Source organism: Phyllobates terribilis, unplaced genomic scaffold (assembly GCF_046119375.1).
Source record: "Phyllobates terribilis strain yellow unplaced genomic scaffold, ASM4611937v1 Scaffold_2__4_contigs__length_985480577, whole genome shotgun sequence".
Taxonomy (NCBI): Eukaryota; Metazoa; Chordata; class Amphibia; order Anura; family Dendrobatidae; genus Phyllobates; species Phyllobates terribilis.
In genome coordinates, this window is record NW_027362762.1 from 130,027,009 (window position 1) to 130,043,949 (window position 16,941).

The 16,941-nt window shown below is 41.8% G+C and overlaps 1 protein-coding gene across 2 annotated transcripts in view; it reads left to right on the top strand.

Annotated features, from left to right (window-relative positions):
- The first annotated feature begins 460 nt into the window (after positions 1-460).
- Positions 461-16,941, top strand: part of LOC141196950 (fibrinogen-like protein 1) — a 32,052-nt gene continuing 15,571 nt past the window's right edge. The window contains exons 1-6 of one of the 2 annotated variants that reach the window (XM_073662613.1): positions 461-614; positions 4,945-5,052; positions 10,867-11,083; positions 11,280-11,439; positions 14,222-14,319; positions 15,057-15,145. In XM_073662613.1, the coding sequence (XP_073518714.1) occupies positions 4,993-5,052; positions 10,867-11,083; positions 11,280-11,439; positions 14,222-14,319; positions 15,057-15,145 (624 nt within the window). In that variant the 5' untranslated portion in view covers positions 461-614; positions 4,945-4,992. The remainder of the gene's footprint in view (positions 615-4,944; positions 5,053-10,866; positions 11,084-11,279; positions 11,440-14,221; positions 14,320-15,056; positions 15,146-16,941) is intronic. The other variant, XM_073662612.1, reaches the window with a different exon arrangement.

Sequence of the window (16,941 nt, forward strand, 5' to 3'; positions counted from 1 at the left end):
ATTGCATTCTTGTTTTCTTTACATTTTACACAGTCTACCGACATTTTTGGATTTGGGGTTGTAACAGTCATAGAGAGGATCCAGCTTGTAAGAGCAGTGACATAGATAGGGATTACATTGCATTATGTCGCAGGAGAGAGGAACGGAGAGGAGACACAGGAGAAAGTGTAGAATCCATATTAACTATGACCTTTGTATTTCCTGAACATTCTGCAGATGTATTAGAATAGGGATCCAAACCAGGATTTGTTACAATGCCTTAATGTCACTTGTTCTTCCACTGTTTCTGACTAAATTGAAGCTCAGTACAACAGATTCATTCACCATCCTGTATAATTTTCCCTACCATGGCTGCAGTAATACTCTCATTCACAAAAGTGTGATAAATTATATCAGGAAATGTAGTGATGCACTATATAAAATTCCTTGTAAGACTTTGTCTAAAAGTTTACTCTTCTGGCTCCAGATTTTCTGTAATAGAAAACATGTGGCTGCATACTGATGCAATCTGGCTGTTATTACCAAATCACACAAATATGTTTCAAGCTTTGCTGTTTTCATTGATTTTATCCATTTTCTGTGGTCTAACGCTCCAGGATCTTAGAATACACAAGGTAAGTGCAATAATATCCTCTTATGTTTTATTTCTATCCATTTTATCTGTATTTGTGAAACAGTTTTTCATAAGGTTCCTCTTTGCACTACAGATGTGTAAAACGCGTGAGCCAGTCCACAGTTCTCTTTCACGGGATGTAAAAATCCCTGTAGGGAATGTATCATTCTGACTTTTGTGTTGATAACTTACATGTTTCAGACTGTGTATCCTATAGGCAGGATTGATCAAATGTTGATGCACTTTTCCAATGTTGGGCTCATTGAATTTTCTAATAAATACATAAAAAAGGGTTGGGGAACCTTTTTTCTGCTAAGGGCCATTTAGATATTTATACCATTTTTCGGGGGCCTTACAAATTTATCAACATAAAAATTATCCTGTTATATTTGGTCAAATATTTACAGTAATTAACTCACCCCCTAATGTGATGGCTGGAACTGCTTCTCTGTGGTGTGGCTCTTATGTTAGGTAGTGTAATGACCGGAGGTCCGAAAGAGATCCGGTAAGTCACAAACTGAGACAAACACAGAAATAAACAACACTTTCTTTACTAAAACAGGGGTTAGACTAAAATTCAGTGCATGAATCAGTCTCAGTTTCCACCTGAGACACTGACACTACTAACTACACACAATCAGCAAAAGCTGAACTCAATGTGCCAATCTCAAGGTTCCCAGTTTATGTGAATTATACTAAAGACCTGGAACAATTTTAGCTAAACACTGTGTCACTCTAGTGAGGGTGTTCTATTGGAACACCTGAAATGGCACACTGAGTATAATCCTACCACTATTAACAATAACATTGCGTGAAACTACACCAATTGCTCTTATACCCCTAGTATAGGGATACCCGGGTATCTTAAAGTTATGATACCGTTAACCTCAGATGTGGTCCATCACAAGCCTGTGTATCGCGGTGGCTGCAGCTAGTCCTGGAAAACTTTGGCGCCAAATAAAAAGCAACGTTTACAAAAACAGTAGAGGTTCCTTGTCTTGTCGGCTGATGCCGAGCCCACAAGCCGGGGACTTTAGTCCTGTAGCCTCAGGTTAAGGTCCGGGAAGAACTCTTTACCAGGCTTGTCAGTATCCTCTCAATGTGAATGGCACCGAACCCCATCTCTCCTCTTGCAGTCACTCACTGTTTTCCAGACCACCGACCACGCGCTCCATCACAGAGATGATATCCTCAGTCTCTTTCCCTCTCACTCGACACTTGGCAAGTTCAGCACAAAGTCTTTAGTCCACTTAGCATGGACTTCCACAAAACTCCAAAGAGTCACACAGCTTTCCCCAGCTCAGCACTAGTTCTTAAGCAGGGACACAGCTTCACCAGGGCCAACAACCCCCACAGGAGAGCTTGGAGAGAGAGAGTCTTGTTGAAGTTCAGTCCTCACAGTTCTCCTCAGACTCTGCTTCCAGCGTCTCACACAGCAGACACCCTCAGAACACACAGGGTCTCCCGGTCTGCCCCTGCTCTCAGCTCAGCCAGCCAAAACCCACAGGGTCCTAATGCTCTCCTGCTACTATCACAGTTCACACTCTCACAGGTAGTATTTATGATGTTGCTGCTCGCAACTCCTTTTCCAGGTTTGTGTCGGTCTGGAGTGCAGTCCACGCTTTGCAATGATATTGTAGTAAAGAACTGATCGCAGCAGTAATTTGTTCCGAACACTTGTATATTTCAATTAATGTCTCCTCAAAGTGGGAAATCACTACTCTTGTAACATTTATAGAACACAAGCAGTGGGAGGTCTGCTGTATACATCACAAAAGAGACACTGAGACTTCTGTAAACAACACATAGGAGACACCAAGACTCTGCTGTATACATCATATAGGATACACAGACTGCTGTTTATACATCACATGGGAGACACTGTGACTGCTGAATACATCACATAGAAGACACTGAAACTCTGCTGTATACATAACATAGGAGACACCGAAACTCTGCTGTATACATCACATAGGAGACACCAACACTCTGCTGTATACATCACATAGGAGACACCGAGACTGCTGTGTATACATCACATGGGTGACACCAAGATTGCTGAATGCATAACATATGATACACTTAGACTGCTGTATATACATCACTTAGGAGACAATAAGACTTCAGTATATACATCACATAGGAAACACTGAGACTGCTGTCTATACATCACATGCAATACACAGAGACTGCTGTATATACATCACATAGGAAACATCGATACTGCTGCATATTCATCATATAGGAGTCACAGAGATTGCTGTATATACATCACATAGGTGACACTGAGACTGCTGCATGTATCACATAGGATACATTGAGATTCTACTGTGTATACATCACATAGGAGACACAGAGTGCTGTATACACTGAAACTACTGTACATACATCCCATTGGATACACTGAGATTGCTCTGTATATTTCTCATAGGAAACACTGAGACAGGTATATATATGTATATACATATACAGTATATATATATACTGTATATATGATATACTGAGATACACTGAGACTCTGCTGTATGCATCATATAGGATACTCTGAAACTGCTGTATAAACTATATGGGATGCACTGAGACTGCTGTAAACAGAATGTACTAACTACATCCACAAAGAACATCTTGATGTTGGCCGTGTTCAGCATTGGACATAATAAACCATTGAGTGCGCTGCAGTATTCATTAATGAATGCTGCGTGCACACACACTACAGAAAGTTAAAGGGCTGGTGGCTGGAAAAACATGGCCAGTGGACCAAGTACTGTGGCCCACTGAGAATCTGCCCAGGTGCTGGAAGTTCCCCACCCCTTTGTTAATTTAACAAGGATTGGTGGCAATAGGCTTAGAATCCAATCAGTCATGATTTTTTTTATAAACCTCGTTCCTCAGGTACACCAGGGTTGATGACCTCAAAGATGTCTACATTAGGTGAATCAATATTGTTACAGGAAAGCCTATGGCCATTAAGCAAGTGTTTTTTTCCATGCAACTGGCATCAGATGTGTAGTCCGCATCCAAGTAATACATTACTGCCAGTCTGCCACCATCTTAATAAATGCAATGTGATGGTCAATGAGTGACATGACAAGGTACAGTGCCACATTTATTTGGTAGGATATTACAAAGCTGATCCGTCTTAGAGATCAGTATAGTAGTTATCACAAGAAGTTGCACAATCAACAGAAAATATTCTAAACCATCTATCAGCTTAAAAAAAAGACTTGGTTGCTATAAAATAACCAAAGGAATAATACTAATCAGCCTCTGCTCCTGAGCTGATGGTTCCTTATTCCAGTATATGCCCCAATGTCGCTGTGTTCATGTGAATGCTGCAGCTAGTCACTGGCCACAGTGTTGAACTCAGTGATGTCGACACTCAGTGATGTCACCTCCATAGTTCAAAAGTGGCGGGAAATCGGAATTACTTCTTTTGTTATAGCGTTGTATAATGCTTTTTAAATCAGTCAGCCAATCCAGTTGAAACTTTTATCTAATATGTATGATGACGTTAATTTTGCTCCTTAAAGGGAACCTGCCATGTTGAAATTGCTATCTGATCTGCAGGCAGGATGTTATAGAGCAACAGGAGCTGATCAGATTGATGTACGTTTTTGTTTGAAAAGGTTCAGTAAAACTTTTATTCATTGAAATCCCCAGTGTTTGTATGCATATGAGTCCAGTGGGCGGTCTTAATGGTGACTGGTAGTCTTCCCTGTATGACTGTGCATATACAGATATCTGTCAACCACTAGTAGGACCGCCCACTGGACTCATGTGCATAAAAATGTCAGGGATTTCAATAAATAAATTATAGTGAATCTTTTCCAACAGACCTATATATCATTCTGCTCAGATTCTCCTTCTCTATACCGTACTGTCCACAGGTCGACCTGTATGTACAAAGTGACAGGTTCCATTTAACACATACTGCAACTCCAGATAAGTACAAGTTATGAAATGCTATTTATTTACAAACATGTTCAGCTTTTATGTAGTTTACACCTATTTATACTCACAGATGGACAACCCCTTTAAGCCCTTCAGGAATGACGGTAGTCAGAAACCAACATTTACCTGTACCTCTATTCTATATGCACTGATCAATCCAATTGTTTAACTTTAAGCTCGTGGGCTCCAATGCAAAATCTCCAACTGGATACCCAACTATTATGGGTCTGTAATAGTATCGGTCTTCTCAAATGGCCCAATGGTACCTTGTGGGTCCTTCTAGGCCCTAGGTCCCGGGAGTGACTGTAACCCTTGCACACATTATTATGATGCCCCTGAATCAATCTGATCATCTATTACTTTAACATTATCCATCACAGTGAGAACATTAAACATTCAGGTGTTTCTTGGAAGAATAGACATCAACAATGTGGCTGATTCTTGCCCTTCTTCTCCCGCACTATGGTCTGTCTGCACCAAGGCTCCAGGTAAGCTGAATTTTCATATACATTTATTTAATATTTTCCCCTCCACCGATACATTCTCTGATATATACATTTTATTGTCCGTTCCTCTATATTCTTCGTCCTTCAGTAAACTTTGGCACAAACACTGGAACTAAAAAGCCCTGAGTTCCCTTCCCGGACAGACATCTGTTAATACTGTGTCATAGTATTGCACACTAATAAGAAGACATGCATTGGCAAACAACACTGTCATCAAGGACCTCTTACACTTTATAGGCTCCTTCACCTATCACCATGTTTGCCAAGATGAGAGGAATTAATCTAACAAAATCCAGGAGTCAATTAACCTTGGAATCATGCACCACTGACTCTTAAGTAATACTTGCTGGAAATAAATATTTGCAAAACATAAATGACAAACAGAAAGCATAATGGAATACAGAGTAATGGCTTATTCCTCTCTACATCCTCAGTCACAAGACACTTTCAGTACCGCTATTGTCAGTTGCTCAATTCACAAGAACAATAGTCTACAGCAGCCCCTAGACTCCGCAAATGAGAGCTGGATGGGTTGTATTGGATGACACACTCGGCTCTGCAGACCGGCGCAAACTGACCTCTAATGAAAACACCTCTGCCTAATCTTGACGTGACACATATGGCTATTGCTACAGTCATGTGAATTCTGCTTGCTCCCATTACAGAAGTAGAATGAGTATAAATTGCCTAATTTAAAAAATCCATTTTTATTTAAATTACACTTTATTAAATTTGCAATTAATAGAGGGGGATCACTGTTCAGTACCCTCCTCTATTGGTTGGAGAGGACAATAATTGCAGAACGTGTCTTTTCCATCAAAGATCTGACACACAGGTTGATATATACAGCCTGTGCGTATATAGGGAGAGACCTGTCACTCCAGGGCAGCGGGCAGGGAGAAGCCATCGGGGACCCGCCTACCCAACTAGTCTCCTGCACCCCCTTAAAGTAAGTTTCTCTCTGAAACGCTACAGCGCTTCAGGGTCAAACATACCTGACTGAGACAATACAGCCAGTGCCTGATACAAGTTGCCCATGGATTGGGCAGCATGTATAGGCAGTCAGGTTCACTTAAAGGTTCAAACATCTGTATAAATCAAAACCGAAAAAAATGAACTGGAGTATAAGTTGGTATACATGCAAAATAGGAGCATGTTCACATTGGTCATTAAACAGACAACACCCAAGACAGAAACAAAATGAACATATACCCTGCTGTAATAAATAAGTAAAAGCAATAGTGCATATAAACAACACAAGGTACTTAGTAAACCACCGCTTTTGATTTAAAAAAAAAAAAGGGTAAAAGCCATCATACCGGCGTCAGCGTCAAGGTGTACCCAAATTCGGGATGGTCCTAACCTCTGGTATTAAAACCTTAGTATGCATCATAGTGACGTCAGTGTGAATAAGGGCCGAGCAGGACCTGGTTCCAAACATGGGCACACAACAAATGGGAAGCTATATAAATGTAATGTCCATCTCAAAGAAAGGGAGACCACACCCTTACCAGCACTAAATGCAGAAACCTGAAACTAAACCGAAAAAAATGCTTAGACTTATTTACTTACAGCAGGGTATGTGTTCATTTTGTTTTTTTCTTGGGTTTTATCTGTTAAATGGCCAGTGTGACCATACTCCCATATTTTGCATGCAAACCAACTTATACTCCAGTTCATTTTTTTTGGTGGAGCTTCCCGTTTGTTGTATGCCCATGTTCTGGACCCGGTCCTGCTTGGCCCTTATTCATACTGATGTCACTATGATGCATGGTAAGGTTTTAATACTAGGGGTTAGGAGCATGCCAAATTTGGGTACATCTTGACTCTGGCACTGGTGGGATGGCTTTTACGCTATTTTTTAAAATCAATAATGGTGTTTACTAAGTACCCTGTGTTATTTAAATGCACTATTACTTTTACTTATTTATTACAGAAGGGTATATGCTCATTTTCTTTCTGTCTTGGATTTTGTCTCTATAAATCAGTCCAAGATTGGACTTCAATGCCACCCGAGCGTATGACGCAGTCCGTGCATTCTGGTCTGACCGATTTGTACGTATGGCTGAACGGGCCCTTACTGCTCAACTACAGCAACCTGTATAATGTAGAGACAGAGTGACATCTAGTGGACTGTGCTGTAACTGCACTTTATAAGATTTATTTTAATTTTTACATTTTTGACTATCTTTTCATATATATAAAGATGTTTCTACAAAAAACCTTTACAGTAATTTGCAAAAATAAAAAAATAAGCCATTGCCTCCCAGATTTTTGACCTTTGAGTCTGCAAGTGTGTTGAGTTTATTCAGCTACAACATAAATCAGATTTCTACATTAGATTGCAAAGGTTGGCAATCATCTGTAAATTCACAGGCAGTACTTTTTTCCAGTCTCCTTTAAAAAAAATTATTTGACCTTGATTTTTTTCAAGTTGGGGCACATCTTATTGTGATTGCACTATCATGACTGTTCAGCTTACAGTCATTTCTGCTAATCTCCTCATATCAGTATATATGGAGTTATAGGAATATATTACTTTTCAAATATATAATTTGGATTTGAATTTTTTCCATAAAAGAAAAAATCTTGTCTGTCTGTAATTTTTCTAATAGGTTGTCCAGAATAAGGGAAACAAATCAGATTGGTAATGCATGTGTCAGCATTTTTTTCAAGATGAAAATTGTTTATTTCTCCGTGAAATATCTGAATATTTTGACAACTGGGCTATAACCATTCTATTTGTATAAAGGGTGTTCCCTGGCCACTGGCAAACACAGACAGAAGAGGGCCCTGAGCAAGGACAGAATATGGGCCCTTTGCAGCCCAATAATGCATCAGAATACTAGGTTCCACCTGTTTTGGAGGTGGTAGTGGCCCCCTTACCTGTTGGGCCCCTGTGCGGCTGCACAGGTTGCACCAATGCTATGTCCGATCCTGGACCTGACTCAGCTTTACACTGTCAGCAATAAATGCATAGTGGCAAAGTGTATAGGGACCTGCCACATTGATAAAGGGAAGCCGGGTTATAAGAAAAGTTGTTGTACAACCCCTGGCAAAAATTATGGAATCACCGGGCTCAGAGGATGTTCATTCAGTTGTTTAATATTTTTGAAAAAAAGCAGATCACAGACATGGCACAAAACTAAAGTCATTTCAAATGGCAACTTTAGGGTTTTAAGAAACACTAAAAGAAGTTAAGATAAAAAATGTGGTACTCAGTAAGGGTAATTTTTTTCAAACCAAGCAGAGGGAAAAAATTATGGAATCACTCAATTCTGAGGAAAAAATTATGGAATCATGAAAAACAAACACACAAAAGAACACCCCAATACATCACTAGTATTTTGTTGCATCACCTCTGGCTTTAATAACAGCTTGCAGTCTCTGAGGCATGGACTTAGTGAGTGACAAACAGCACTCTTCATCAACCTGGCTCCAACTTTCTCTGATTGCTGTTGCCAGATCAGCTTTGCAGGTTGGAGCCTCGTCATGGACCATTTTCTTCAACTTCCACCAAAGATTTTCAATTGGATTGAGATCCGGACTATTTGCAGGCCATGACATTGACCTTATGTGTCTTCGTTCAAGGAATGTTTTCACAGTTTTTGCGCTATGGCAGGATGCATTATCATCTTGGAAAATTATGTCATCATCCCCAAACATCCTTTCAATTGATGGGATAAGAAAACTGTCCAAAATATCAATGTAAACTTGGGCATTTATTGAATATATAATGACAGCCATCTCCCCAGTGCCTTTACCTGACATGCAGCCCCATATCATCAATGACTGTGGAAATTTGCCTGTTCTCTTCATGCAGTCATCTTTATCAATCTCATTGGAACAGCACCAAATTAAATTTCCAGTATCATCACCTTGCCCAATGCAGATTCGTGATTCATCACTGAATATGACTTTCATCCAGTCATCCACAGTCCACGATTGCTTAGCCCATTGTAACCTTGTTTTTTTCTGTTTAGGTGTTAATGGCTTATGTTTAGCTTTTCTGTATGTAAATCCCATTTCCTTTCGGCGGTTTCTTACAGTTCGGTCACAGACATTGACTCCAGTTTCCTCCCATTCCTCATTTGTTTTGTTGTGCATTTCCCGTTTTGGAGACAAATTGCTTTAAGTTTCCGGTCTTGACGCTTTGATGTCTTCCTTGGTCTACCAGTATGTTTGCCTTTAACAACCTTCCCGTGTTGTTTGTATTTGGACCAGATTTTAGACACAGCTGACTGTGAACAACCAACATCTTTTGCAACATTGCGTGATGATTTACCTTCTTTTAAGAGTTTGATAATCCTCTCCTTTGTTGCAATTGACATCTCTCATGTTGGAGCCATGATTCATGTCAGTCCACTTGGTGCAGCAGCTCTCCAAGGTATGATCACTCCTTTTTAGATGCAGACTAACGAGCAGATCTAATTTGATGCAGGTGTTAGCTTTGGAAATGAAAGTTTACAGGGTGATTCCATAATTTTTTTCTCAGAATTGAGTGATTCCATAATTTTTTCCCTCTGCTTGGTCTGAAAAAAATTACCCCTACTGAGTACCACATTTTTAATCTTGATTTCTTTTAGTGTTTCTTAAAGCCCTAATTTGCCATTTGAAATGATTTTAGTTTTGTGCCATGTGTTAGGCCGGTACGCAGGGGAAGGGTTTCTCGCGGCATCCGGTCAGGCCCTTTCCTGCTGGTCAGTAATTGTCAGCATTTAGGTTCTGTTCTGGGGATTCTAAGTGTGGTTTCTGCGTTTCTGCTCATGTGCTGCTAAGCCACGCCCCTTGCGGTCATGTGCTGATAGGCCACGCCCTTGCAGGAACATGCTGCTAAGCCACGCCCCTTGCGGGCATGTACCAATAAGCCACGCCCCCTTCTTTCTGGTACAGCGTGGTTGGTTGTCCTGGGGGGCTGGGGCTGTCTGTAGTGTATTTAAGGGCTCCGTGGGCTCCGCCCCAGTGCCTAGTCTATCTCTTTCTAACCTGGGGTGAGGTCTCTGGCAGTAAATGCAGTGTGTGAGAGTCGTTCTCAAGGGTTCCTGCTGAAAGCTCCCTAGTCATCCTAGCCATCAATTAGGGCTAGGGGAATGCTGGGAGCAGCATGCTCTACCGTGTCGGTTCACCGGTTGGTGTCCATGACATGGAGGCGTCCTTGCTACCGATCCAGTATTCCAGGGTCCGCCATCGTATGTGTGGTCACACTGCCGCTTTTACACCCATGTGTTGGGTGCTGCAGAGATTCTCCTCCTCTTTAGGAACTTAGGTTCCAGGAATTTCCTGGCCTGCAGCTATCTGCAGCTCTATACGCCGCCATCTAGTGCTCAGGCGTTTCATGTTGCCAAATCTTTCCTGCTCTGCACAGCGGTGTCTTGCAGTGCAGAGGTTTATTAGTTTTGTTTCTGGAGTGTTGTTAACTCCCAGCATTGTACCTTGTTTAGTTACTACTAGTGTGTGCACTTAACACACTAGTTCATTTCTTTCTCTGTGCTTTGCTGTACATTCCTCTGGGACTCAGCGGCTGCAGCTCCTCTGCAGTCCAGTGGACCCCGACGTGTCCTTTAAGTTTTGTTTTATTTTATTAAAGGACACGCCAGCATAACACCATGTCTGTGATCTGCTTTTTTTCAACAACATTAAACAACTGAATGAACATCCTCCGAGCCCGGTGATTCCATAATTTTTGCCAGGGGTTGTAGAATCGTTATTTTGTAGGAAATGCAAATATTTCCTAATACAGATGGGTCAGTCATCTGTAAATAAATGCATTACTGTAATTTATCTTTTCTTGGAAAGGACATAGATGTGTGCCGTACGGACAATGCAAAACTTCTGCACCGGATCCAAGTCTTGGAGAACAAGCTGGAATTGGGAAGACTGCAACTGAAAGATCTCAGAGAAAACAACTATCACTCCGTCAAGAGCAAATATTATAAGAACAACGTGGCTAAAAGTAGAACGGAAAACGCCCAAATTCCTACAACTGATGGGAATCTCATTGTCCGGGATGCAGGTGTGTAAGTGGAGGGGTATCTACATTCTCTGGGGATCAATACACATTATTGCCAACTATTATGGGGTCACCTAATATATTAACCCATGAGGAAATCTGTACTATGCCCGTCCGATATTTTCTTAGCCTTGGATGCATTGTTTGACTGGTTCACGGCATTATTGCATTACTGGCATATGATTACTGTTCCCTACAGATTGCTCAGCTATTTTTGAAAGTGGTAGGAAGCAAAGTGGCTACTATCGGGTCCAGCCGGGCCCCCAAACCGAGCCATTTACAGTGTATTGTGATATGTCCGATGGAGGAGGATGGACAGTAATCCAACGCCGCAGCAATGGAAAAGTTAGTTTTAACAGGTAAGTAGTAAAAAGCAGTAAAAACAATGGGAATGTTGCAGATATGAGAATTGTGCATTTTAGTGGATCACTATTTATTTATTTATTTATTTATGTATTATGTAACTGCAGATGAACTTAATGATTGGGGGGTTTCCAAATAGGTCCAACTTATTTGCTCATATATTCAGAGCACCTACAGAGATCCAGATCTCTTGCTACCTATCCTACAGCTCCAGAGATAAATGCTAAAACTCTGGATGCCAATACCCTCTACTGCAGGGAGCTTGCTGTACTGAATGATGACACTTGAAACTTTAAAGGGGTTTTCTCAACATGATTGCTAGCTCTAACCAGCTTCAGCACCCCTGGGCCGATTCTACAGAGCCAAATCTGCCTCAGCTTTCACATTTGGAGAGTGCACAGTTTCAGACCAGTGGAGAGACCATGCCGCTGGTCCAATCTGTCAATCTTCAAGATCGCTCCTGAACAGACATATTGAGAATAATTCTAAAATGCATCTTAGTAATGTGTTACATTCATGCCACTAGGTTCAGATAGGGCGAGACAGGTTTCATGAATTCTTTGGAATCCTGGGGGAACCATTACTCAGGGCGAACATAGGCTGCAGCTTCGCTCAGGCACAAAATAGATTCAATTTCTGACCAGACACATCTGACTAGAGACTTTTTCAACAGTTTAACAGTGGAATTTAATCTGAAGCACGGCTAGTGCAATTCAGGGATTTTGCAGCAACAATCTTCATCACAGTACAGTCTGAGTTTCTTGAGCAACTGGCTCCAGTAACAGTACAGTAGTTTCTTCAGAAGGCACAGTATTACAGTCTCTTCAGTAGCATAATTCAGCACAGATTAGATCTCTTAGCAGCACACAGGCTTTTCCTTCACAAGGACACAATAGTACACAGCATTCTTTATCCTGCATGGAGATGGAGGGGGGGAGAGTTTGATGAGGGAGATGGAGGTTGGGAGGGTTTGATGAGGGAGATGATCCCTGTGACACAATTCCTTCCAGTCCTTATCTTCCTGCCTGATAATACTCTGCACTGTTAATTCAGGGAGTTTATCTGACCTGTGTTTAGTTTCTCTTCTGATCTGAATCCTGTTCAGATGCCTTCTGTCAGATCCAGATAACACACCACCTTTCTCTTTGGCTTCAGCCAGACTACCATAACAAGTACTCCACAATCCCCCCTGGGGCTCTGCTAAAACACTCCCGGTCTCCTGCGACTGTGTTAACCCCTCTAGTTGCTGGATGCTTCTGAAGCACAACACTTCCTGTCTCCTGTGCTTGTGTTATTTGGAACAGTTGCTGGATGCTTTTGAAGCAACAGCACTACTTCTGCATGTCACAAAATGCCCATAATAATAAAATGTTATTGATCAAATGCATCTAGTATTCTTAAAGGGGTTGGACGGCTACAACAAGTTATCACTTATCCGCACCGCAAGATAGGTGATCACTTGTTGATTGATGGGGATCCGATTGCTGGGACCAGCACGACTCAGTATGATGGGGAACAATTTTTGACAGTAAGGGTGATCAATGAGTGGAACATGCCACGAGAGGTGGTGAGTTCTCCTTCTTTGGAAGTCTTCAAACAGAGGCTGGACAGACATCTGTCTGAGATGGTTTAGTGAATCCTGCATTGAGCAGGGGGTTGGACATGATGACCCTGGAGGTCCCTTCCAAATCTAACATTCTATGATTGAATTATCCCTGCAAGAATGGGGCTGAGGAACGCTACACTAGGCTTCTTCTGGCAGCCCCATAGAGAATGAATGAAGTAGTGGTTGGGCGTACTACTTGCCATGTCATCTTGTAACGAAGATTAAAGATCTCCATCTGAGAAAAAAGTTCCCCCGTCTGTTGATAGGTGTTTGTCCCAGTAGTCAGACCCCCACCAATCAGAAAGTTATCACTTATCCCGAGGATAGGTGATAACTTGTGTGAGGCAGTGACCGGGATCGTATACGAGGGACGTTATGTATCCCCCAGAATGTGTACAGAGACCTGTTAAATCCATTGGAGTGCATTGCAGTCACAGACACAGCTGCGGCTGCAATGCAGGAATGAAGGTGAGCAATCACCTGGTCAGACTATCTGGCTAAGGCAGATTAAGTAAAACCCGACAAGGCCTTCATTTCTTGGAGGAGGTCACAGGAGGCAGTGGGGCGGCCTCCTCCCTCCAACCTGGATTTTCCAGTGGCTCTTGCCACAGGTCCTTTAAAACTCCTTCACTAAGGTTTAGTGTTGTTCTATGTTGCAACCTGCTAGGAGCATAGCAGGAAAGCTCCGCAGGATTGAGTGTGGCTGAACCCACGCCTGGGAAGGCTCTGCACCTGTCAGGCTCTGAGAGGCCCGGCGTGGCCGTTGTCCCCGGCAACCGTTATTTATGGACTCATGTTAACCCTGCTGCGAACCGGAGGACTTTCTGTTTAACCGTGAGTTGCTGAATAAAAGCTGTTTATGTTGGACTTGCTTGGGTCACTGCCTCAGTTACTGCACGGTGTGAACACCGCCGCCTTACACTTGTTTTACCCAGAGAACCCTATTAAATGTAGGGTACGCAATCATGGAATAATTGAACTTGCAAAGCGGATTATAATGAATGAGCTATTAATATAGGAAGTGAGTAAGAACATTCAAAATGATACGTGACTGTGGAGCCTTATATTATGTATGAGACTACTCTACCTGTCATGGCACTTTATAATAGCTGTTATCTGTAAAGCACTCATAACCATTGATTATACCTTATCTACCTTCCGTTGCCACCTAGGAATTGGCAGGAGTATAAAAAGGGATTTGGCCTCTTTAGGAACAGAAATGATGAACACTGGCTGGGGAATGATCACATTTTTCACCTGCTGAACAACCGTAAGTGTCCATTTGTATTGCACAGTTGCCACGATTATTATTTTGTAGCTTTTCATAAATGTAAAATTCCATAGTGGAAAAACAGTTCACTTATAATCTCTATGTGAGAAAGTAAGTGCCCCCTTAAACTGGATGCACCACCTATGTCATCCATTATTACAACAATTCTATTAGATAAGCTATCACTTACTATTAGTCTGTTACATTACTATAAATGTTAAGCCCCCGTCACACTAAGCAAGATCACTGCTTAGTCACAAGTTTTGTGACGCAACAGCGACCTCAGCAGCGATCTCGCTATGTTTGACACGTAGCAGCGACCAGGCCCCTGTTGTGAGATCGCTGGTCGTGTAGAAATGGCCTGGACCATTTTTTGATCGTTGAGGTCCCGCTGGGTAGCATGCATCGGTGTGTTTGACACCTTACCAACGACCTCGTTAGCAACTCAGAACTGAGACACATAGGCGTGCATTTGCGTTGCATCGTTATACAGGTTGCTAGGGGTCGCCGCATCATTGCTGCGTCGTTTGGAAGATCTGACTGTTTGACATCTCACCAGCGACCACATAGAGACTCAGCAACGATCCCTGCCTGGTCGTATCGTTGTCGGGATCGCTGTAGCGTCGTGTGACGGTACCTTTACATTCAGCCATTCATCTTAGTAGAACTCTACAGATTATTCAGGGCTGCTACAAAAGCTAATGACGGATTATTCCTCTTTAATTATCACTGTGCAGGAGAAATGTCTCTGAAGATAGATCTCATGGATTGGCATGGGAATACAAGATATGCAATCTATGACAGCTTCAGAATTACCAATGAAGAGGTAAGAAGTGACTGAGTATGCTGCATTAGAGGTAGCAGGAGCCACAGATTAATGAACTCATCACATACAGGCATGCACACACATATGCACATATACTAGATATGTACATTATAGCTATATGCAACCATGTATAAATGACTGCAGAAAAGTCTAGGGGCAGGACTGGCTGCCTGATAGGTAACATACAGTATGTAGATACACGTGGCATTGTAGATAGGACAGCTGGAACTAGTGACTTGCAATCAAGCTGCCCCATGTTAGGACGCAGTCAGATGGCCGTATAAATCGGACTGAGATCGGACCACAATGCTCAGACTGGTCGCAGCTCTCCTGACCCGAGCATGACAGCTGCATAGAATATATATAAAGCTGTCACGTTCAGGTTGGCAGAGCTGGATCTTTTATTGCAGAATTATAATCATTTTAAGTTGTATTTGTAACTGTTGACAGGAGTGGGTCAGTAAAGGCTCATTCAGATTTCAGTTTTTCTCATACTTGTGCTATCCATGTTTTTCTCATTCTATGATAGTCTACGGCTTAGTTCACTAGTCCGATTTTTTTCCTCTGACCGAGTGATCAGCACAAAAGCAAGAATATTTGTCCGATATTCAAAATTGTCTCTTCAGAAAGGAAGAGAATCAGAACTCTAGTGCCACCTACAGGAAGTAGCAATCCTAAAAGTTAAAAGTGACCCTTTAACGAGCCTTATCACATGACTTAGTATTTAAGCCAGAACCAAAAACTCAATTTGCAGACACTGTGTTTCGGGGTATTGCCCCTCGTCAGTGCAAAGTGTGAATTCTGGTTTGGTTGGGTGAGAGGCGTCAGACTGGTATCTAAGGGGTAACATTGCTCCTTGCGGAGAGCGACATGTTAAGCATGTCACGGTGAGGAGACTTTTAAAGCCGCAATGCTCCTCTGGGAAATATGCAAATTGTCTCTTCAGAAAGGAAGAGAACCAGAACTCTAGTGCCACCTAACAAACTCAATCAGGCAAGTCTCTAGATCCGTGAAAAAAATCGGACAGCACTTGAATGCCATCCATCTGCTGTTTGTCTTTCACAGACTGATAGGAGAAGGTTGAGAAACATCCATCAGTTCTTTTCATGAAACTCGGACCAAACTCTGATGGTAAAAGCTGACACTGACCAACTCTGATGACTCTGATCACGAACACTGATGAAGCTTGGACCTTTTTTTGCATATGAAAAAAATCACTGACATCTGAATGAGGCCTAAAATTGCTTGTATTATTGTAAAATTCATTGTAGTTTAGTCATTCACTTAATTTAGCCAGGAGTAAAGTGAAAGGGTAGCTGCACTTTTAGGTGACTTTTCAGAGAAAAAAAAAGCTGATCTATATGAGTGGGTACATGAGGAATAACTATTTCTGTCCATTTTATGAATTGTATCCTGCATTTTTCACCATTTTCCCCTTCTCTAGAGGCCTCAGCATTTTCCCCTTATACCATTCTGTTTTTGTTTTCCTCCAGCTTCTCCTCCTCCCTTATCCATTGACTTTTAGACAGCAGGTATAAATTGATCCCTCAGTGAATATAGATTTGTAGATAGATTAAGGCCTCATTCAGACGTCTGCATTGCACGTATGTTTTTTATCCGTTTATTTCATGGAGAGAACACATAACCATTATAGTCTATGGTGCTGTTCACATGTCCGTCTTTTTTCACAGACTGTGTGTCCATGCAAAACTCATGGAGACATGTCTGTTTTTCTCTGGTATCACAGATGAAAAAACACATACAGTACACGGATGACATCCATGTACCATCCGTGT